The sequence below is a fragment of the Zea mays genome, chromosome 10 (genome assembly GCF_902167145.1).
Source record: "Zea mays cultivar B73 chromosome 10, Zm-B73-REFERENCE-NAM-5.0, whole genome shotgun sequence".
In the NCBI taxonomy this organism is placed as follows: Eukaryota; Viridiplantae; Streptophyta; class Magnoliopsida; order Poales; family Poaceae; genus Zea; species Zea mays.
This window is the reverse complement of record NC_050105.1, coordinates 138,938,254-138,961,988: the sequence shown is the minus strand read 5'-3', so window position 1 is coordinate 138,961,988 and position 23,735 is coordinate 138,938,254. Positions and strand designations below refer to the sequence as shown.

Below are 23,735 nucleotides of genomic sequence, written 5' to 3'. Positions count from 1 at the left end.
GGGACAAGCAGCATTTGAAGACCGGGGGAATGTCAGGGATCACAAGAGATAATGGAGTCAGTCAGCGGTATGCGGTGTCAGAGGGACGAAGATGTCGTGCCCAGGCTTCAGCGGCAAGCCGGCAACGACGTAAGAATGTGCTAAATGGGCTATGTAATACATTAGCTGGGTTCGGCCTGTATGGAACGATATATGTGTGTCTCTGTAAACTGAGGAGGACATGGTAAAACACATAACAGAAACGTTACTTCTCTGCCTCGTCTCCTTCCTCGCTGCCGTCCTTACCTCTTCTCCACGAAATCTGCCATTGCTGCTTGTTTCTCTTCTGCAGCCTCGCTAGGCATCTGCAGCTTCGCTAGGCATCGCTAACATGCCCTCGATGGCCACCACCGCAGCGCCCGCGGCCGATCTCTCGGCGCCCGATAAGGTTTGGCCGCTCGCGTCACCATCAGTAATCTGTTAGCCTCGCCTGAGAGCTGTGCGCCTTTTCTAACTTTGTGTTTGGTGTGTTGCAGCAGCAGGACTCGGCTCTTCCGGAGCTCACTGTAGGTGTTTCTGACTTTACTAGATGCCTGCGTTTTTTTTTCACGATGAAATGCTACTTGCTCTGGGTGCTGGTTGCGGGAATCTGAATTAGTTTTAGACCGTTTACTGGATTGAATTGGTGGTTGAGAGGTGGAAAATCGAATACATCAATTCCATATCTAGGTTTAGATAGCTGGAGATCTTGGTCTGAGTGTGGTGATATGTTCAGTTGGCTGGTGATTGTTTCTTCTTTTTCTATAGTTAGTGGATGTTTCCAATTTGTAGAGCTGGTAATCCACTAGTAGTGTTAGCTCTATAATATCATCTCATTTAGCTATTTAGAAGAAAGATTGAGTTGCATCAGTGAATTTTAGTTGCACCTGCAGATGTTGTGCTAAGGTCATGTTTGTCTTCATGCTGTATCAAGATATTTGATTTATCAAGGATATCGGCAGCAGTAACAAATCTACCTTTGATTTGTTTTCTCTCTGTTGCCAGAAGATAGCTAAAAGGGATTAAGTAAACAATGGGTATGGGAGGCCTGTGAGGAGCCACTATCAGATCTTCAGATTGTTGCTTTGAGAGGGACATTCAGTTTTAATATGATCAATATTTGGACAGTTAAAATAGATAAGTAGTTGCACATGAGTTCCATACAAGGGAGACGACATTACGACAAAACTTGAGTATGAAAGTCAGATGTTGGTACCATAAATCATTCGAACACTTCCATTTTTCTTGGACATGAGATACACCATTCGGGTGGTGGGTGGTATGAGGTATCAGCTCCAAATTGCCTGGCTTGCTATGTCGTTTTCATAAAGGGCCATAACTTAGCACCAATAACTAAAAGATATTGCAATTTTCTCCAAGTAGGACAAGATGTTGTGTGCAGGAGTGATGTTAGATTTAGTAGCTCAAGAATAGGACTGGAAAAAAGCTCGACGAGTCGGCTCGGCTCGGAACGAGTCCGAGCCAAGCCTGTTTTTGTGGCTCATGAAAAGAACAAGCTAGCTCGGCTCAGCTCGCTGCGGCTCGCAAGCTGGCTTGTGGCTCGATCCAACAACAATTTACATAAAATCTTGATTAGCATATAGTGTTAATACCAAATAGATGATTAGTTTCTGTTATTTGAGATTACAATACAAAATAAATCTATTTTCTATATTATATTAGTAATGTATTTATTTTATAATAATGCGCAGCTCTCCTACGTATTCGAGAAAAAAAACATGTTACTTAAATTATTTTTGAGATTTTATATTATAATTTAGAGGGCAATTTCACGTTTATGTTTAGGCTCATTGGCTCGTGAGCCGGCTTGCGAGCTTGGAATGAGCCGAACCAACTTTTCAGGAGCTCGGCTCGTTTCCACCCCTACTCAGGAACTAGGTTATGTACTTCGAAAGCCTACTGCAAACTATGATTGTTTCATTTTGGAAATGATTTTATATGTTCAAGGCAGATAGGCAATTTCTGGCATGTGGTTGCTTGGTGAAGTTCTACAGCCTGGTCCCAGTCGCAATCGTAGTCATTCTCACATAGACTATGGTGCCGTTGTGTATGGATTCAGTAGGGCTTTAGGGTTTTTCTCGATCTGCGTGAGGTCTTCTTCTTAGTGTGATACCCAAGGGTTGTCATACCCCATGCAAGTTGAAATATGGTCTAGAATGGCAAGGCAATATACTATTTTGTTTTTTTAAATACAAAATAGACAATATGTAGTCTTTTGTCACACCCGGTTTTAAGGAACAAAGCCGGGTGCATCTCATACATGCGCTAAGAAGACAACATATATAATAACAGAGTGTATAGAGATAAATGTCACAATAAAATCAGAGTACTTATTACATAGCAGAAGTCTTACAAAAATAAAATATGAATATCGCAGGATCTAAAATTTATCCTTGGCGCCAGAAAGCTGACTGAGAGACGCCACCTAGATCAAGTCGAAAGCCTCAGTGTTAGGCGGCTCCTCTTCGACCACCTGTTCTTCTCCTGTGGGGGGTGAGACAGCAAGAGTGAGCTCACACATGTTCATCGCTCAACAAGTTGTGGGGAATAATGTGGCATGAACACACCAAAGGTGGGAGTTCATGAAGTGTAAGGCTGATCAATGAAATAAAAGGCTGAAGCTGAGCATTGCTTTTAGAAGTTGGTCAAAATTTTATTAGCAGTTACTAAGTGTAAGTGAATACCAAACCATAGTAATAATAAATAAAAGTAATAGTAAAATAATCCCAGATGCAATGAAATGACAAATTAAGTTTAAGTTCCATAAATTAATCATGTGAGTGTCCGAGCCGCTCATGACCGTTAGCACGGCTAGTATACCAGTTTTACACTCTGCAGAGGTTGCGCATCTTTACCCACAAGTCGTGTTACCCATTTGCCACGGAGTTGATCAGACCCCATACACCTCTACCAAGGAAGCGAGGCAGGGTACCACTACGAGGCCTTTACAAAGTTCCACTAGCTTCAGACTACCCGCTACAGTTTATAGGAAGCTCCAGTGCAGGAATCCCTCGCCTGACCGCCATCGCAGCAAAATCAACCCAAGGACCTCCTTACACTGACCACTTCCCTACTGCCCTTGCCCCTTTCGGGTAAGATAGCCATCCACTAGCTTTCCTAGTTAATCAGCCAAGGGCGTCTCATTAAACCCTTGTGGTAGCACTGTTTTCCCGGGTGGTTCTCCATGTTCCCATTAACATAATGATCTTATCATGAACATAAAATAATGAATATATAATAACAAGTATAAAAATGAGTGATGAATATCTCTATACCCAAAGCCACATAAAGCAATAGCATGTACTATCCAAAAATTTAGTAGTAAAACTAGTGGTGAAACAAGGTATAAAGATAGTCAACATCTAGGGTATCCTATTGGGTCCCAGCAAAATTAACCTATGCAAATCATTATGATTAATAAGAACATGAATGGGTAAAAGAAGTGATCAAGGGCACAACTTGCCTTCAACGAGCTCCTGCTCAGCTACTTCAACCTGCTGCTCACCAGTATCCTCAGTCACGGTCTCTTCTACTCGCCACAATACAAACAAGCACAGTATATAGAGAAAATTAACATTACACCAAACATGTAAACAAAATACACAGTAATAATCTACACATTAAAATAAAATCTTAGGAACATGAATCGTAATTTTTGGTGTAATGGATATTAAATTATGAATTTCCAAAGGTTTCATGTGCTTAAAATAGATTAAGTGAGGAATTAAATTTCTTACTGTTTTCATGACAAAACAGAGGCTCTAGGTGTTAGAGAATAAAATTACAAAATTTTAGAAAGTGGAATGGGTTAATTTGGAGTTCATATGAATTTTCTATGGAATAAACAAGTTCTAGTAATTATTTTCATATTAAAAATCCATTTTCTAATTTTTTATTCAAATTAAATAGGTTCTGGACTGGGCCTCATTTACTGAAAAGTGCAGGGGTCCATCTATAATTGTTCCCGAGACACAAACCGCCTCCCTACTGGACGACGGGTTAATTTATAGTTTCACCAGGGACTCTTAAGCAAAAGGGCAGCCGAAGAGGTATCGTGCATTGTGGGCCGCACGATCGGGATTCACTGGCCTGTATTGAATCTAGTCTTTAATGAACCGGTACGCGGTTATAACCATCCGATCAAGCGTCAACGTTCTAGATTTAAAATATCCTGCATCGATTTCTGTCCAGCCGATCAAGATCGGACGATTCACAGCGCATACACCGAATCGGTATACAACAACTAATCCAGACCGCCCAGGGAGCATCTGACGGCGTCGATTCCCCCCAGACCCTATGAGACGGCGATTTGATCTCCACCATACGCTCAAATCAACGGTCAGGGCTACTCTTCTTCCTCCTCACGAATCCCGCACGGCGGCGCCCAAGGATGATGCCGCGCTCCTGACCGGAGCTAGCAAACCGGTGACCCGAGGCCTAATTCTAGGGTATAGCTAGCACAACGTAAACAGGGGAAGATAGTGGATCGATTGACGCATTCCATACCGTGGACCGACGCTCGTCTGCTAATGGTCGCGGTGGGAAGCTTGACGGCGCGATTGCCCGGCTCCGATGAGAAATTAGCCTCGCCCCGCCGCCAGATTCGCCCCGCCGAGTCCACGAATAGCCTCACCACGCTCCTGCAATGCACCACACCTCGACTACGCGCTCAGATCGGCAAGGGGAACGCTTGCCCCGAGCGGTGGAACACGGTCTTCACGGCTAGTGTTGGGGACCATAATTAGGGGTACCCTCAAGACGCCTAATTCTCAGCTGGTAACCCCCATCAGCATAAAGCTGCAAAGGCCTGATGGGTACGATTAAGTCAGGGATCAGTCCACACGAGTGACTCGATCACGCTTCACCCGAGCCTAGCCTCGGCCAAGGGCAGCCGACCTCGAGAGACTTCCGTCTCGCCCGAGGCCCCCCCTTTTTACGGCGGACACATCACCGGCTCGCCCGAGGCCTTGGCTTCGCTCAGAAGCGACCCTGACTAAATCGCCACACCGACTGACCGAGTTGCAGGAGCATTTAACGCAAAGGGTGAGTCAGACAGACAGTCAGACCTTGCCAAAGGCGCCACGGCGAACTCCGCTCCGCCCGACCCCAGGGCTCAGACTCGGGCTAAGACCCGGAAGACGGCGAACTCCGCTCCGCCCGACCCCAGGGCTCGGACTCGGGCTAAGACCCGGAAGACGGCGAACTCCGCTCCGCCCGACCCCAGGGCTCGGACTCGGGCTAAGACCCGGAAGACGGCGAACTCCGCTCCGCCCGACCCCAGGGCTCGGACTCGGGCTAAGACCCTGAAGACGGCGAACTCCGCTCCGCCCGACCCCAGGGCTCGGACTCGGGCTAAGACCCGGAAGACGGCGAACTCCGCTCCGCCCGACCCCAGGGCTCGGACTCGGGCTAAGACCCGGAAGACGACGAAACTCCGCCTCGCCCGACCCCAGGGCTCGGACTCTGCTCTGGCCTCGGCCAAACGACCTCCGCCTCGCCCGACCCCATGGCTCGGACTCGGCCTCGGCAACAGAAGACAGACTCAACCTCGGCTTCGGAGGAGCCCCCACGTCACCCCGCCTAGGGCACAGACCCACCACGTCAACAGGAAGCGTCATCATCGTCCTACCCCGAATCGACTCGGGTCACGGAGAACAAGACCGGCGTCCCATCCGACCAGCTCCGCCGGATGGGCAATGATGGCGCTCCACAAGCTCTGTGACGACGGCGGCCCCCAGCTCTCTTATGGAAGCAGGGCGACGTCAGCAAGGACTCGACCGCTCCAACAGCTGTCCCTCCGCCAGGCTCCGTCGCACCTCCGACAGCCACGACATCACGCCAGCAAGGTGCCAAGACCTCTCCGGCTGCCACATTGGCATGTACCTAGGGCGCTAGCTTTCTCTCCGCTAGACACGTAGCACTCTGCTACACCCCCCATTGTACACCTGGATCCTCTCCTTACGACTATAAAAGGGAGGACCAGGGCCTTCTTAGAGGAGGTTGGCCGCGCGGGACCGAGGACGGGACAGGCGCTCTCTTGGGGCCGCTCGCTTCCCTCACCCGCGTGGACGCTTGTAACCCCCCTACTGCAAGCGCACCCGACCTGGGCGCGGGACGAACACGAAGGCCGCGGGACTTCCACCTCTCTCACGCTCGACTCCGGCCACCTCGCCTCTCCCCCCTTCGCGCTCGCCCACGCGCTCGACCCATCTGGGCTGGGGCACGCAGCACACTCACTCGTCGGCTTTGGGACCCCCCTGTCTCGAAACGCCGACAGTTGGCGCGCCAGGTAGGGGCCTGCTGCGTGCTGACGAACGGCTCCCCGTCAAGCTCCAGATGGGCAATCTCCAGCAACCTCTCCGGCCCGGGGCGGTGCTTCGTTTCGGGACTCTTGAGTTCATGTCCTTCGACGGCAGCTACGACATGATACTTCTTCCACCGCCGTGCGATAACGACAATGGCGGCCGACAACCCGCTCGCCGGCGGCGGAATCGACGACACCTTCCCCGCGTGGTGGAAGAACAACATTCGAGCTCGCTCCGTTCTCTCCCCCGCCAACGGAGGAGGAGGCGGGGCCATCAAGGCCAAGCGGGAGGCCGCGCTTCGTTGGCCGTCGAGCGAATCGACGCCCCCGACGCCCCGACGGAAGGCACGCCGGACGTCGACCTCGCGTTCAAGACGAAGGCAAGCGCCGTCCCCCCGCGACACGCTGACCCCGAGCAAGAAGACGACGCCGGCGCGCTCGCGGAAAGCCTGCAGGACGTCGCCCTCGTACCTGAGATGACGGTGCAACCAGTCCCCGATGCGACTACGTCGCTCCTCGTCGACCAAAAGGTACCAACTAACTCCCATCTTACGTCATTTCGACTCGGCCTCAACCCGCCAAACGACCTCGCTTTGGCGGGCGCTCTCATTGAGGCGAGTGCAACCCCACTGGGGTTTCGTATACGGTCGCCTTGGGACCGGCTGACGGACGTCTCGACCTACGGGTCCTCTGGGTCCGAGGAAGATGACGACCCCAGCGTCTGTTGGGATTTCTCCGGACTTGGCAACCCCAGTGCCATGCGGGACTTCATGACCGCATGTGACTACTGCCTATCCGACTGTTCCGGCGGAAGCCGCAGCCTTGGCGACGAGAGCTGCGGCCCAAGCCGCGAATGTTTCCACATTGAGCTAGGGGATCCCTCCGAAGGCAACCGTCTCGGCATGCCGGAGGACGGTGATCTTCCTAGGCCGGTGCCTCGCGCCGACATCCCACGGGAGCTAGCTGTGGTCCCCGCTCCGGCGGGGGGTTACGACCCACAACTCGAGCAAGTCCGCGAGGCGCAGGCCAGGCTCAACGAGGGAACAGGAGCGCTTGAGCCGATCCGTCGGGACGTCGGGCAGGTATGGGCGGGCCAACCCCTGGTCGGAGAAATACGTCACCTGCCCCAAGGTCTCCAGCACCGCGTCGCCAACGATGTCAGGGTCAGGCCGCCGCCCGCATCCAGCGGGGTTGGTCAGAACCTGGCAGCCGCAGCGATGCTCCTCCGCGCGATGCCGGAGCCATCAACCACCGAGGGTCGGCGAATCCAGGGAGAGCTCAAGAATCTCCTGGAAGGCGCTGCGGCCCGACGGGCCGAGAGCACTGCCTCCCGAAGGCAAGGATATCCCTCGGAACCTCATGCCGCGACTTCCCGATTCATGCGGGAAGCCTCGGTCTACACCGGGCGCACGCGCAACACCGCGCCTGCGGCCCCGGGCCACCTCGGCAACGAGCACCATCGACGCGACCGTCGGGCCCACCTCAACGAAAAGGTGCGCCGAGGCTACCACCCCAGGCGTGGGGGGCGCTACGACAGCGGGGAGGATCGGAGTCCCTCGCCCGAACCACCCGGTCCGCAGGCCTTCAGTCGGGCCATCCGACGGGCGCCATTCCCGACCCGGTTCCGACCCCCGACTACTATCACGAAGTACTCGGGGGAAACGAGACCGGAACTGTGGCTCGCGGACTACCGCCTTGCTTGCCAACTGGGTGGGACGGACGACGACAACCTCATCATCCGTAACCTTCCCCTGTTCCTCTCTGACACTGCTCGCGCCTGGTTGGAGCACCTGCCTCCGGGGCAGATCTCCAACTGGGACGACTTGGTCCAAGCCTTCGCTGGGAATTTCCAGGGCACGTACGTGCGCCCCGGGAATTCCTGGGACCTTCGAAGCTGCCGGCAACAGTCGGGGGAGTCGCTCCGGGACTACATCCGGCGATTCTCGAAGCAGCGCACCGAGCTGCCCAACATCACCGACTCGGATGTCATCGGCGCGTTCCTCGCCGGCACCACTTGCCGCGACCTGGTGAGCAAGCTGGGTCGCAAGACCCCCACCAGGGCGAGCGAGCTGATGGACATCGCCACCAAGTTTGCCTCTGGCCAGGAGGCAGTCGAGGCTATCTTCCGAAAGGACAAGCAGCCCCAGGGCCGCCCATCGGAAGAGGCTTCCGAGGCGTCTGCTCCGCGCGGCGCCAAGAAGAAAGGCAAGAAGAAAGTCGCAATCGAAACGCGACGCCACTGACGCGGACCTTGTCGCCGCCGCCGAGTACAAGAACCCTCGGAAGCCCCCTGGAGGTGCAAACCTCTTCGACAAGATGCTCAAGGAGCCGTGCCCCTACCATCAGGGGCCCGTCAAGCACACCCTCGAGGAGTGCATTATGCTTCGGCGTCACTTCCACAGGGTCGGGCCACCCGCCGAGGGTGGCAGGGCTCGCGACGACGACAAGAACGAAGATCACCAAGCAGGAGAGTTCCCCGAGGTCCGCGACTGCTTCATGATCTATGGAGGGCATGCGGCGAATGCCTCGGCTCGGCATCGCAAGCAAGAGCGCCGGGAGGTCTGCTCGGTGAAGGTGGCGGCGCCAGTCTACCTAGACTGGTCCGACAAGCCCATCACCTTCGACCAGGCCGACCACCCCGACCATGTGCCGAGCCCGGGGAAATACCCGCTCGTCGTCGACCCCGTTGTCGGCAATGTCAGGCTCACCAAGGTCCTGATGGATGGGGGCAGCTGCCTCAACATCATCTACGCCGAGACCCTCAAGCTCCTGCGCATCGATCTGTCCTCCGTCCGAGCAGGCGCTGCGCCCTTCCACGGGATCATCCCTGGGAAGCGCGTCCAGCCCCTCGGGCGACTCGACCTCCCCGTCTGCTTCGGGACGCCCTCCAACTTCCGAAGGGAGACCCTGACGTTCGAGGTGGTCGGGTTCCGAGGAACCTACCACGCCGTACTAGGGAGGCCATGTTACGCGAAGTTCATGGCCGTCCCCAACTACACCTACCTGAAGCTCAAGATGCCGGGCCCCAATGGGGTCATCACCGTCGGCCCCACGTACAAACACGCGTTCGAATGCGACGTGGAGTGCGTGGAGTACGCCGAGGCCCTCGCCGAGTCCGAGGCCCTCATCGCCGACCTGGAGAACCTCTCCAAGGAGGTGCCAGACGTGAAGCGCCATGCCGGCAACTTCGAGCCAGCAGAGACGGTTAAGGCTGTCCCTCTTGACCCCGGTGGCGACACCACCAAGCAGGTCCGGATCGGTTCCGGGCTCGACCCCGAATAGGAAGCAGTGCTCGTCGACTTTCTCCGCGCAAGCGCCGACGTCTTTGCGTGGAGTCCCTCGGACATGCCTGGCATACCGAGGGATGTCGCCGAGCACTCGCTGGATATTCGGGCCGGAGCCCGACCCGTCAGGCAGTCTCTGCGCCGATTCGACGAGGAGAAGCGCAGAGTGATTGGCGAAGAGATCCACAAGCTAATGGCAGCAGGGTTCATCAAAGAGGTATTCCATCCCGAATGGCTCGCCAACCCTGTGCTTGTGAGGAAGAAAGGGGGGAAATGGCGGATGTGTGTAGACTACACTGGTCTCAACAAAGCATGTCCGAAGGTTCCCTACCCTCTGCCCCGCATCGATCAAATCGTGGATTCCACCGCTGGGTGCGAAACCCTGTCCTTCCTCGATGCCTACTCAGGGTATCACCAGATCCGGATGAAAGAGTCCGACCAGCTCGCGACTTCTTTCATCACGTCGTTCGGCATGTACTGCTATGTCACCATGCCGTTCGGTTTGAGGAATGCGGGCGCGACGTACCAGCGGTGCATGAACCATGTGTTCGGCGAACACATCGGTCGCACAGTCGAGGCCTACGTCGATGACATCGTAGTCAAGACAAGGAAGGCTTCCGACCTCCTCTCCGACCTTGAAGTGACATTCCGATGTCTCAAGGCGAAAGGAGTCAAGCTCAATCCTGAGAAGTGTGTCTTCGAGGTGCCCCGAGGCATGCTCCTAGGGTTCATCGTCTCCGAGCGAGGCATTGAAGCCAACCCAGAGAAGATCGCGGCCATCACCAGCATGGGGCCCATCAAGGACTTAAAAGGTGTACAGAGGGTCATGGGATGCCTCGCGGCCTTGAGCCGCTTCATCTCACGCCTCGGCGAAAGAGGTCTGCCTCTGTACCGCCTATTAAGGAAGGCCGAGTGTTTCGCTTGGACCCCTGAGGCTGAGGAAGCCCTCGGCAACCTGAAGGCGCTCCTTACGAAGGCGCCTGTCTTGGTGCCCCCGGCGGATGGAGAAGCCCTCTTGGTCTACGTCGCCGCGACCACACAGGTGGTTAGCGCCGCGATTGTGGTCGAGAGGCAAGAGGAAGGGCATGCATTGCCCGTTCAGAGGCCGGTCTACTTCGTCAGCGAAGTGCTGTCCGAGACCAAGATCCGCTACCCACAAGTTCAAAAGCTGCTATATGCTGTGATCCTGACAAGGCGGAAGCTGCGACACTACTTCGAGTCTCATCCGGTAACTGTGGTGTCATCCTTCCCCCTGGGGGAGATCATCCAGTGCCGAGAGGCCTCGGGCAGGATCGCAAAGTGGGCGGTGGAAATCATGGGCGAAACGATCTCGTTCGCCCCTCGGAAGGCCATCAAGTCCCAGGTGTTGGCGGACTTCGTGGCCGAATGGGTTGACACCCAGTTGCCGACGGCTCCGATCCAACCGGAGCTCTGGACCATGTTTTTCGACGGGTCGCTGATGAAGACAGGAGCCGGCGCGGGCCTGCTCTTCATCTCGCCCCTCGGAAAGCACCTGCGCTACGTGCTGCGCCTCCATTTCCCGGCGTCCAACAATGTGGCCGAGTACGAAGCTCTGGTCAACGGGTTGCGGATCGCCATCGAGCTAGGGGTCAGACGCCTCGACGCCCGTGGTGATTCGCAGCTCGTCATCGACCAAGTCATGAAGAACTCCCACTGCCGCGACCCGAAGATGGAGGCCTACTGCGACGAGGTTCGGCGCCTGGAAGACAAGTTCTTCGGGCTCGAGCTCAACCACATCGCTCGGCGCTACAACGAAACCGCAGACGAGCTGGCTAAAATAGCCTCGGGGCGAACGACGGTCCCCCCGGACGTCTTCTCCCGGGATCTGCATCGACCCTCTGTCAAGATCGACGACGTGCCCGAGCCCGAGGCACCCTCGGCTCAAGCCGAGGCGCCCTCAGCTCGGCCCGAGGCACCCTCGGCTCAGCCCGAGGTACCCTCGGCCCCCGAGGGCGAGGCACTGGACGTCGAGGAAGAGCAGAGCGGGGCCACGCCTGATCGAGATTGGTAGGCCCCGTACCTGCAATATCTCCGTCGAGGAGAGCTACCCCCCGACCAAGTCGAGGCTCGGCGGGTAGCGCGACGCGCCAAGTCGTTCGTCTTGCTGGGCGATGAAGAGGAGCTCTACCATCGCAGCCCCTCGGGCATCCTCCAGCGATGCATCTCCATCGCCGAAGGTCGGGAACTGCTGCAAGAAATACACTCGGGGGCTTGTGGCCACCACGCGGCGCCCCGAGCCCTTGTCGGGAATGCTTTCCGGCAAGGCTTCTACTGGCCAACGGCGGTGGCTGACGCCACTAGAATCGTCCGCACCTGCGAAGGGTGCCAATTCTATGCGAAGCAGACCCACCTGCCCGCTCAGGCTCTGCAGACGATACCCATCACCTGGCCCTTCGCCGTATGGGGTCTGGACCTCGTCGGTCCCTTGCAGAAGGCGCCCGGGGGCTACACGCACCTGCTGGCCGCCATCGACAAATTCTCCAAGTGGATCGAGGTCCGACCTCTGAACAGCATCAGGTCCGAGCAGGCGGTGGCGTTCTTCACCAACATCATCCATCGCTTCGGGGTCCCGAACTCCATCATCACCGACAACGACACCCAGTTCACAGGCAAAAAATTCTTGGATTTTTGCGAGGATCACCATATCCGGGTGGACTGGGCCGCCGTGGCTCATCCCATGTCGAATGGGCAAGTAGAGCCCGCATGATTCTACAAGGGCTCAAGCCTCGGATCTACAACGACCTCAACAAGTTCGGCAAGCGGTGGATGAAGGAACTCCCCTCGGTGGTCTGGAGCCTAAGGACGACGCCGAGTCGCGCCACGGGTTTCACACCGTTTTTCCTGGTCTACGGGGCTGAAGCTATCTTGCCCACTGACCTGGAATACGGCTCCCCGAGGACGAGGGCCTACACCGATCAAAGCAACCAAGCTAGCCGAGAAGAATCGCTGGACCAGCTGGAGGAGGCTCGGGACAGGGCCTTACTACACTCGGCGCGGTACCAGCAGTCCCTGCGACGCTACCACGCCCGAGGGGTCCGGTCCCGAGACCTCCAGGTGGGCGATCTGGTGCTTCGGCTGCGGCAAGACGCCCGAGGGAGGCACAAGCTCACGCCCCCCTGGGAAGGGCCATTCGTCATCGCCAAAGTTCTGAAGCCCGGAACATACAAGCTGGCCAACAATCAAGGCGAGATCTACGGCAACGCCTGGAACATCAAACAGCTACGTCGCTTCTACCCTTAAGATGTTTCCAAGTTGTTCATATACCTCGCACCTACGCAAAGTTTAGTGTTCAAGGAAGGGTCGGCCTAGCCCCGGCAAAGCCCGACCCTCCCTCGGGGGCTAAAAGGGGAGAGACCCCCTCTGCGTCGAATTTTTTCCTCGAAAAAGGATCTCTTTTTAGCAGGATTACTCTCGTGCTTCTTGACTACTTCGGAAAGCGGATCCTGGAAACGACAGAGTACACGTAAGCAGCCAAGGCTGACCGAGCCGAGGGACTCCTACGCCTCCGGGATACGGATACCTCACTCATCACCTTCTGCGATAAGTAACTCACGCTCGGATAAAGCGACTCCGTGGACCGAACAAGTCTTCACGCTCGGAAGCTCTCCTGCCGAAGCAGTCCTTCAAGCTTTCTCGACTAAGTCGGGGACAGGGCCTCATGGACGGGTGAAAGTACGCGTAAGCGGCAAGGCCGACCGAGCCGAGGGATTCCCACGCCTCTGGGATACGGATACCTCACTCGTCCCTTCCGTGAGAAGTAACTCTCGCTCACACAAACATCCCTGTTACCGACAGAGTCCAGATGCTCGAAACAAGAGGAAAAAAGACGCAGCTTCGCAAGCACGGCGAGGGTGTGTTTTCTGGCCTCGGCGGCCGCAGAAGGCACACGCTACCAGACGATCTGATCCTGCAGGCTCGGGTCTTCACGCTGAAGGGAGCCGTAGCACCCTCGGCATCGACGACGTCTTCAGCTATGTCCGACCCAGCCTCGGACGGCGGCGCGGTCCAGGGACCCCTTCGGGAATCCGGCCCGAGCAGGCGGCCCGGCCGGTTACCCCTGGGGACTCGGCCAACCGGCTTCCAAGGGCGCCAGCCCGACCCGAGGCCTCGGCGGATCGACTTTGGCGTCGGCTCCGCTGACGGACAACATGACTAGGCTTCGGCCAACCAGGTTCCCATTCTCGAGCCAACTCCGCCTCTGTTCATACTGATATCGCTACCCCTGGCCTCGGCTCATCGAAGGGCAGCCGAGGGGTCTCTTTAACTAAGCTAGAGGAGCCCCAGACAACAAGGCCGATCGGGCCGAGGGATTCCCACGCCTCCGGGATACGGATACCTCATTCGTCACCTTGACACGGGGCGACTCATGCTTGGTAAAGCGGTTCAGATAACCAACAGGCGAGACTTAGTGCTCGAAAATGAGGAAAAAACACGGCTCCGTGCCGAAATTACATATATGTTCAGGCCTCGCCAACCACTCGCCCCGTCGCATTAACTCCGCGGCGGGACACGCGGCGCCTCTGGCGGGAGAAGCGCGCGACGCTTCACCTTCGCCGTAATAACCGCGTCAAAAAGAGGTACGCCACGTCGTTCGATTTCGTTTCCTTTTCCTTTTTCCTCTTTCTCTATCTCTTGCAACAGGGACCGGGAAAGGGGATACCCCGAAAAGGATCCTTTTCCGCGAAGGAACCGGGCTCCGAGCCCCCCCTACTGATCAGGGGTTCGAAGACTGGCCCTCCGAAGGGTTCAACAGTCGCCTCATATCGCGTGGGCCCGACACCCACTACTGGTCAGGGGTTCGAAGGCCAGCCCCCCGAAGGGCTCCATGGCCGCCTCAGGCTACTCGGGCTCCGCGCCCATTACTGATCAGGGGTTCGAAGGCTGGCCCCCGAAGGGTTCACAGTCGCCTCAGACACCGAGCGAGGGATGACCAAGGGTACGTTCGATACATAACCGAGGCTCAGGTTGCGCTCCCGAGGTACCCTAGGACATTTCCGAGACCAGCGGGAACGATCTTGTAACGGAATCCCATCGGAGGGAGGCATTGAGCCCTCGGACCCCGTCGCCAGGGGACCGGGTCCGGCAAATCACCCGCAGGTACTTTTGGGCGTGCCTCTGGGCCCCTAGCCGACCCCCAACGAACGGGGCACGGACGCCCACTCGGATTACCCGCTTGCAGCTCACCGGAGACACCATGTTCGGTGCCCATCGAGGGTAACATGGCGCACTCCCCCCCTCCTCCTTGCGGAAAGGCGACGTAGGGGCGTATGTAAAAAGTCGAGTCTGTCCCTGATCGTCCTCTCGCCCTGTGCAGAGGCTCGGGGGCTGCTCTCGCAAAAACCGGCTCCGGCCAAACCGTTGACAGCGTCAACATACCAGCCCGAGAGCTTGGGCCCCGACCGTGCACCCGGGCTACGGCCAGTTCGCATGAGGGAACGACCAGACCAGCCGAAGCATTACGCAAGGTATTAAGACCTCGAAGGAGTGTAACCACTCCTCTGAGGCCTCGGGGGCTACACCCGGCGGGTGCGCTCGCGCGCACCCACCAGAACAAAATGCAACCGAGAAAGGCTGGTCCCCTTGCAAAAAAGTGCGACGAAAGCCTCCAAGCGAGTGCTAACACTCCCTTCGAGGCTCGGGGGCTACTGTCGGGGACCATAATTAGGGGTACCCTCAAGACGCCTAATTCTCAGCTGGTAACCCCCATCAGCATAAAGCTGCAAAGGCCTGATGGGTACGATTAAGTCAGGGATCAGTCCACACGAGTGACTCGATCACGCTTCACCCGAGCCTAGCCTCGGCCAAGGGCAGCCGACCTCGAGAGACTTCCGTCTCGCCCGAGGCCCCCCTTTTTACGGCGGACACATCACCGGCTCGCCCGAGGCCTTGGCTTCGCTCAGAAGCGACCCTGACTAAATCGCCACACCGACTGATCGAGTTGCAGGAGCATTTAACGCAAAGGGTGAGTCAGACAGACAGTCAGGCCTTGCCAAAGGCGCCACGGCGAACTCCGCTCCGCCCGACCCCAGGGCTCGGACTCGGGCTAAGACCCGGAAGACGGCGAACTCCGCTCCGCCCGACCCCAGGGCTCGGACTCGGGCTAAGACCCGGAAGACGGCGAACTCCGCTCCGCCCGACCCCAGGGCTCGGACTCGGGCTAAGACCCGGAAGACGGCGAACTCCGCTCCGCCCGACCCCAGGGCTCGGACTCGGGCTAAGACCCGGAAGACGGCGAACTCCGCTCCGCCCGACCCCAGGGCTCGGACTCGGGCTAAGACCCGGAAGACGACGAAACTCCGCCTCGCCCGACCCCAAGGCTCGGACTCCGCCCTGGCCTCGGCCAAACGACCTCCGCCTCGCCCGACCCCATGGCTCGGACTCAGCCTCGGCAACAGAAGACAGACTCAACCTCGGCTTCGGAGGAGCCCCCACGTCACCCCGCCTAGGGCACAGACCCGCCACGTCAACAGGAAGCGTCATCATCGTCCTACCCCGAATCGACTCGGGTCACGGAGAACAAGACCGGCGTCCCATCCGACCAGCTCCGCCGGATGGGCAATGATGGCGCTCCACAAGCTCTGTGACGACGGCGGCCCCCAGCTCTCTTACGGAAGCAGGGCGACGTCAGCAAGGACTCGACCGCTCCAACAGCTGTCCCTCCGCCAGGCTCCGTCGCACCTCCGACAGCCACGACATCACGCCAGCAAGGTGCCAATACCTCTCCGGCTGCCACATTGGCATGTACCTAGGGTGCTAGCTTTCTCTCCGCTAGACACGTAGCACTCTGCTACACCCCCCATTGTACACCTGGATCCTCTCCTTACGACTATAAAAGGGAGGACCAGGGCCTTCTTAGAGGAGGTTGGCCGCGCGGGACCGAGGACGGGACAGGCGCTCTCTTGGGGCCGCTCGCTTCCCTCACCCGCGTGGACGCTTGTAACCCCCCTACTGCAAGCGCACCCGACCTAGGCGCGGGACGAACACGAAGGCCGCGGGACTTCCACCTCTCTCACGCTCGACTCCGGCCACCTCGCCTCTCCCCCCTTCGCGCTCGCCCACGCGCTCGACCCATCTGGGCTGGGGCACGCAGCACACTCACTCGTCGGCTTTGGGACCCCCCTGTCTCGAAACGCCGACAGCTAGCACGGCTAAGGTGGAGGTCGGTTTGGTTAGAGCTGTTCACGTGTGGATGGAGTAAAGAGGAGGATAAGGATCCGGTTCCGGTCTTCTTATGGCCGCCCGAGGTCCGTTCGCGGCCTACTCCAACGGATCCCGCCATCTGCGCCATAACAGAGCACGCCCGAGTCGCGCGGCGAGGGAAGAGGAAGATCCCAGCGGAGCGGGCCCGCGCAGCAGTGGCTGGTGGTCTTGCGCGCGAGCCATCTCCCGGCATGCAGAGAGTCCCAGAATCGCGCGATTCCGTTGAAGCTCAGTCCACGGCGGACCCAACACCATGGCCATGCGGCGACGCCCAGGAAGATTGGGCTGACACCCGCGCCCCACTGGCAGAGCCCGAGCACACCCAAAGTGACCGGTTCGCGGGCCCGAAGTGATAGTGAGAAAGCGGCAGGCTGTGCGGGATTTGGCGTGGCTGGCGTTAGACTGTTGAGTGGGGCCCGCACGCCAGAGTGGCTGCGCGCGTGGTCATGGGCCGAGAGTGCGGTAGGGATAGTGGGCCGATTATCTAAGGTTTTGGCCCATGCGCGTGTTTCTTCTTTTTATTTTCCTTTCCTGTTTCTTGTTTATATTTTCCCTTCTCATTTGAGTTCAAATTTCAAACTCAAATTCTTTGGTAAATTCTCCTCAGATTGAAAGTCTTACTTTTATTTATACTATTTATTTTGCATATACTTTCCTTTTTAGTAATTCTTTCCTCCCTCTCCACATTTCTTTGGAGTTTTGTTTCTCCAAAATAGAATTTAAATTACATGTGTCTATTAACATATTAATAATACCTTTATTTTATTAGTCATAAATGCACAATCAAATAAAAATTCAGCATGATGCATGATTTATTTAGGTGTTATTGGTTATTTAATCCCCTTTTGATGGTGTTTATTCACATGTGATATTAACTAGGGATGGTACACACATATAGGTAGAGGAAATACTCTCTTATCATATGATTTACAAATCTGGGTATTACATCTTTCTAGCTAAATATACTATTTGGCTTGTGTTTTGTTGCACTCTGTTGATAGAAGCATCACCTGGTGGTTCACTTCATGGTTCTTTGTGCATTCTCTTTAGGAATTGTTTATGTCTCAATGGAAAGAGTTAGTTAATAATCTTGTGCTTGATATGATCTGAAGACGAAATTCATGGTGGACATGAAATGTGAGGGATGTGTAACAGCTGTGAAAAACAAGCTGCAAACTCTTGAAGGTATGGGGCCATACTATTTAATTTTCTATCGACTTCAATGAAACTCTAAGCATAGTGATTTCTGTTTGGTTTATGATGGCTACCTTTTACTACAGGAATAAAAAACATTGAGGTGGACTTGTCTAACCAAGTTGTTAGGGTTCTGGGATCTCGTCCAGTGAAGATAATGTTAGATGTCCTTTATCAAACAGGTCGAGAAGCACGACTGATTGGACAAGGGAACCCAAATGGTTTGTGTTAATTATATGTTATTCAGCATTTGTTACCAAAACTCATTCATATTAGCTTGGTTATTTACTGGCATTTGTTATCAAAAATCATAATGGTTGGTTTAGCGATCATCGTGAGTGAAATGTGGTGTTGGTAATTTCTTGTGACATGTTGACATCTGTAGCATTGGGCTATAATTGTCTCTTTTCATATTGAGAGATCCATCGAAGATTTTGAAGATCTTTAAAACGGTACTATAGTTTCCATTTGTCTTTGAAATGCTTGTAAGTTGCAACAGGTCTTATTGTGCTCTTTTAATTGTTTGATGGAGCGTCAGTTTTTAATTGGCATATACTGTGAAGATCACCTTCCGATTGCTTGCCTGTTCTATTTTGCTAATGTGTTGCATAGTTGTGTATATTACGACTAATTTTATTCCCCCTAACATTGCAGATTTCTTAGTTTCTGCTGCTGTAGCTGAGTTTAAAGGGCCAGTTGTATTTGGTGTTGTTCGTCTGGCCCAAGTAAACATGGAGTTGGCTAGAGTGGAAGCCACGTTTAGGCCTTGTTCGTTTCCACCGGATTGATGGGTCGGAATAATTCCTAACCGGATTGCTTCTCTAATTTATATAAACTTTGTTTAGACGGAACGATTCCGGGTGTAATCCTCTACAAACGAACAGGGCTTTAGTGGTCTATCACCTGGTGAACATGGATGGTCAATAAATCAGTTTGGGGATTTGACAAGAGGTGCAGAAAGCACTGGCAACATATATAATCCGCCAGATCATTTATCTGATACGGTAATATTCCAACACTTGAAATCATCAGAACATGGTCGTAAAATAGTTACAAATGACAACATGTTGGCAGTTGGAGAGGTTTGGGGATTCTCTTATGTTGTCTTGATTTCAATTAGGATTAGGTAATCTAGCTTCAGAATCATTCATCTTGTATAGTTGTATGATGATATAATACTACAATTTCAAAGACAAGCAACTTCAGAGCGGATGGTTTATCTTTAGACTTCTTTGCAGTTTGCACCCTTATTACTTGCTCTTTCAGAGTTGCATTGCATCCAGTGCATGTCATAGCAACTCAGTTGGTAATTTGGTATAGTGACCTGGTACTATATGCCTATATCTCACATAAAATCGTTTATGTTTAATTTACAGTGTCTTGTTATCTAGAAACACTAGTTATCTTGCATGAGTCTAGAACTTTGAAGCATGTTCCAAGCGTATAATTAGATTAAGGGGGTGTTTGGTTACACCCCGCTAAAATTTAGCCCCTGTCCCATCGAATGTTTGAACCTCCGTTCCGGGTATTAAATGTAGTCGGATTATAAAACTAATTTGTCAGCCGAAGATTAAAAGACGAGACAAATCTAGTCGAGTTGGTTGGATCTATATTTCATACTCCTATTTAAAAGTCAAACGTTTGATGTGACCCGGGCTAAACTTTAGCAGGAGCAACCAAACACCCCCTAAATAAGTTGTGTATGGAGACTTAAACATGCTCTTTTACCCTTACTATCCCATGGTAACGAACCATATAGGTTTCTTCTAGATTTATTATTCAGGTTTACTTTGCAGTTGCCCCGCGATCTACCATCTACTTTCACTACAAAGCATTTATTGTGCCTTAAATTCGACGACCAAATCCACCAATCCAAATAGTTCCTGCAAATATTAGCAAGGCACTGGCATACCGGCCTGTTTCTGTTTTGCATATGCTGCATCACATGGCTGTCAGAATGTAGCAGATTTAGATTCGAGCAACTGTAGTTCATCCACCGGTGGGCCTGGTCGGGTGGATCATCTTTTACTGCTTGCATCTGTTGCATTAGATTTGCATAGCATATTTGTTACTGAACATCATTGGGAAAGATAAGGTAGCAATTTCTTATGGGTTGGCTGATTATGTTTTATAAAGGGTTTTATGTTTTATCAAGGTTTCAGAGAATGTGTTGTATTTAGCTGAGTGATCAGTCTTGAGAAATAAAATATTGTTGCAACTGAGGGAACACAGTTTCGACTTTCAACATGGAAAGCACAAATCTTTTGAACCCTGAGCTCAACAGTGTATTCAAGTGACCTGCTTTGAGAAATCAATTTCATTATTTGAAGGAATACCAATTTCAACAATGAAAACGTAACTCCTTCAAATCAAAATTGGGAACTAATATTTTTACCTCTCTGAAACAACCACTTGGTGACCTGGGAACTCTAGAAGCTGGAGAGAACGGGGAAGCCCATTTCTCAGGACCGAAGGAGAAATTGAGAGTAGTTGATTTGATCGGCCGCTCGATTGCTTTGTATGCAGCGAAGGACAAATCAGACCCTGGCATCGCCGCAGCGGTGATTGCAAGAAGTGCCGGCGTAGGAGAGAACTACAAGGAACTCTGCACTTGTGATGGTGTCACCATTTGGGAATCAAGCTAAACCTGCTAGCAGCAAATTTTCCGTACTATTTGCTTCCATTTCTTGTACACTCATTAATGTAGAAACAATCAAACTGGCAACTGAACATTTGGAATAAGCATGAATACATTGAAGAATAAAGGCGGTTCTCATGTGGAGCTTTGACAGTATTTTTCCGTTGGTTAGTGAACCTGTTCTGCCGCTGCCGCTGCCGCTGCGACACAACGGATCTCTGGCTTGATTACCCAGGCCCAGAGGTTCCTGCTCCATTGCTTGCTCTAAACGCACGGTAAATAAACGAAGCTCACATCGGTGGCAGCCATGTGAGGACAAGGGGGCTCCGGACGATGTGGACGCCGTCGCTCCAAGACAGCGCTCCGAACTCCGGTGTCTTCTGGGCAGCCTTGGTTGTCATCGTCACCTTGTAGGTTAGCTTCTGGTTCGAACTTGTGAAGTGCAGGGTGCTTGGTTCGACGACAATGTCTGCGCCTTTGAACTCTGTAACCTTGACATGGTAAGTCGAAGACGGCGGGCCGACGTTCGTCACGGTGCGACGCACCGTCAGCGCAGCAGATGGCTGCTCCGCGAAGACCGCGGAGATGGCCGGATAATTCAAGTCACCCGGCGAGCTGAAGGTGTGCTTGCATGTCTTGCTCGAGTTCTTGGTGAAGGACCTGAGCTGCAACGGCGTCAGGTTCTCCACGCAGAGGAACTCCAGGTAGTCGTCCTGGCCGATGTCGTAGACCAGGCCAGGGTTGAGGGCACGCAGCGGGTGTATGTGCCCAGCTCCGTGATCGAACGGCGTGGACGCCTTGCCGGTGGCCGCGTCCTTCAGCGACCGGTACGTGTTGTCGTGGACGTACGCGGTGGTCATCAGCGCGGACTTGATCTTCGCGGGGCTCCAGTCCGGGTGGCTGGCCTTGATCAGCGCAGCCACGCCGGCGACGTGCGGGCACGACATGGACGTCCCCGACAGGATGTTGAAGCCGACCCGCCGGCGGTCGCTGGACAAGCTCGACGGGCTGGCGTCGCCGCTCCATGCCGCCAAGATGTTCACGCCGGGCGCGATGACATCCGGCTTGAGGATCTCCAGGGTCAGGAAGTTTGGTCCCCGGGACGAGAACGCGGCTACGACTGGCGATGGGCGGATCCCGAGCTTCGTCCCGTCGAAGCTGAGCGTGGCCGTTGGTTTCGGGGCGGTTTTGCTGTACTTCTTGGCGGCAATGCCTTCAGACTGCCCAACGGCCACTGCTGGCAGGAGGTGGCTGTCGGCGACAAGCTCCTCGCCGTTTGCCGGTGTGTTGGCGAGTATCATGCCCGCGGCACCGGCGTTCTTGACAACCTGACCCTTCTGCACCCGAGGACTAATGCCGCGGTCGCAGATCACAATCTTTCCAGCGACCTCGTGGGGCTGGAGTGTCCCCTCCAGGCACAGGGACCTGGGGTCAGGGATGCTCGAGTTGCCGCCCATGTAGACTAACGGGTACTGCTCCTTGGACGAAAGACCTCGCCGGCCTTTGTAGAGCGAAACCCCGGTGAGGTTTGCGCCATTGCCGAGCGTCACCGTGGCCGGGAAGTCCCGGTCCATGGTGCTCGCGCCCACCGTGGTTATCCACGGCGACAGGTTGGTGAGGCTTATGGGGTCCGGGCCGCCGTTGCCGCCCGAGCAGGCGACGAACACGCCCATCTGCATGGCACCGAACGACGCGATGGCCAGGCTGTCGCGGAAGTAGGGGGACGAGCCGCCGCCGAGCGAGATGGAGAGCACGTCGACGCCGTCCGCCACGGCGCGGTCGACGGCCGCCAGGATGTCGGAGCTGAAGCAGCCCCCCGTCCAGCACACCTTGTACGCCGCGACGCGGGCGCGGGGCGCCATGCCACGGGCGACGCCGCTGGCGTAGCCGAAGAGGCTGGCGTCCGGCACGGGCGCGCCCGCGGCGGTGGCCGCGGTGTGCGTGCCGTGGCCGTCCTGGTCCCGCGGAGATTTGAGCTCGGCCGTCTCGTTGATGGGGCCCGACGAGGCCTCGTAGCCGTTGTAGAAGATGCGCGCGCCGATGATCTTGCGGTTGCAGCTGGCTACGGTGAAGCCGCGGCCGGTCTGGCACAGGCCCTTCCACCTGGCCGGGACAGGGCCGAGGCCCTTGTCGCTAAAGCTGGGGCTCTCGGGCCAGATGCCGGTGTCGAGCACGCCGACGACGACGTCGTGGTCGGCCAGGCCGGCGGACCATATGCTGTCGCTGATCTCCGGGCTGATGCCCAGGAAGTCCGGGCTCCTGGTGGTGTGCAGCTGCAGGACCGTCTCCGGGAGCACGGCCACCACGCCGTCCGCCTCGGCCATCCGCTCGGCCTCGTCCTCGTCCAGCTTCGCCGCGAAGCCGTGGAACGCCGTCTCGTAGTTGTAGACGATCCTCGCGGCGTAATGGTCGTCCGCGTCTCCTTCCAGCTGCACAGAGCTCACGGATTTCACAGTGGATGCGTACCATTCGTGGTGGAAATCGAACGAGCTCGGCATCTCAGACGCGGCCATCTGAACGATGTAAGTCTTGGGAGCTGCCCCGCGAGCAGGGAGGCATGCTTGCAGAGCCACGAGAGCTAGGCACAGCGGCAGAGCCTTCCATCTGACGCCGCCAGAACCCATGGAGGACGAGTCTCGAAGCTGTGATGGATGGACAGAGGTGGAGGAGCCAGCTCAGCTGCCGTGCCTTATGTATGCTGCTGCTGCTCGTACAGCGTCCTCGAGTGAGCTCCGGTGTCCGGTGTGGGAAGCAGGGGAGTGGAGATTGGAGAGTGAACAGCAGGCGCCAGACGGGAAGGTGGTGGTTGCCGGTGTCCTCATTTATTAAGTTTATTCATCACTCGGCTCAGCTGTGCGGTGGGACTGTAAATGGCGAGAGCCGTTGTTTGGTGCGCTCATGCCATGCCGCCATTACTTCTTGGAGATATTTTAAGTGGGCCATTGACGCTTGTGTTCTTCTGCTTCTCCTGCCTGCAAGCTGCAAGGTTAGATTCGAGCAAAGGGAAAGGAAAAAAAAAAAGAAAGAACATTGAAGCGGTGGATCCGAACGGCAC

The 23,735-nt window shown here is 55.2% G+C and overlaps 2 protein-coding genes across 2 annotated transcripts; one reads left to right on the top strand and one right to left on the bottom strand.

Annotated features, from left to right (window-relative positions):
• Window positions 1-216: 216 nt before the first annotated feature.
• On the top strand, window positions 217-20,724 carry LOC103641949 (copper chaperone for superoxide dismutase, chloroplastic). Its single transcript, XM_020545762.2, has 7 exons — window positions 217-427; window positions 516-545; window positions 17,961-18,033; window positions 18,129-18,263; window positions 18,697-18,805; window positions 18,935-19,044; window positions 20,449-20,724. Exons 1-7 carry the CDS (start codon window positions 371-373, stop codon window positions 20,685-20,687), a joined length of 753 nt encoding a protein of 250 aa, XP_020401351.1. The 5' UTR covers window positions 217-370; the 3' UTR covers window positions 20,688-20,724.
• Window positions 20,674-23,416, bottom strand: LOC100286067 (uncharacterized). Its single transcript, NM_001158955.2, has one exon. The coding sequence runs from the start codon at window positions 23,302-23,304 to the stop codon at window positions 20,971-20,973; it is 2,334 nt and encodes a 777-aa protein (NP_001152427.2). The 5' UTR covers window positions 23,305-23,416; the 3' UTR covers window positions 20,674-20,970.
• Window positions 23,417-23,735: the final 319 nt, after the last annotated feature.

What these genes read in the sequence shown, in the direction of transcription:
- LOC100286067 (NM_001158955.2), bottom strand. Translation starts at nt 23,304, where the DNA reads ATGGGTTCTGGCGGCGTCAGATGGAAGGCTCTGCCGCTGTGCCTAGCT.
- LOC103641949 (XM_020545762.2), top strand. Translation starts at nt 371, where the DNA reads ATGCCCTCGATGGCCACCACCGCAGCGCCCGCGGCCGATCTCTCGGCG. An exon ending in ATCTCTCGGCGCCCGATAAG is followed by an intron (nt 428 to 515) that starts GTTTGGCCGCTC and finishes GGTGTGTTGCAG; the next exon opens with CAGCAGGACTCGGCTCTTCC. An exon ending in GCCAGATCATTTATCTGATA is followed by an intron (nt 19,045 to 20,448) that starts CGGTAATATTCC and finishes CCTCTCTGAAAC; the next exon opens with AACCACTTGGTGACCTGGGA.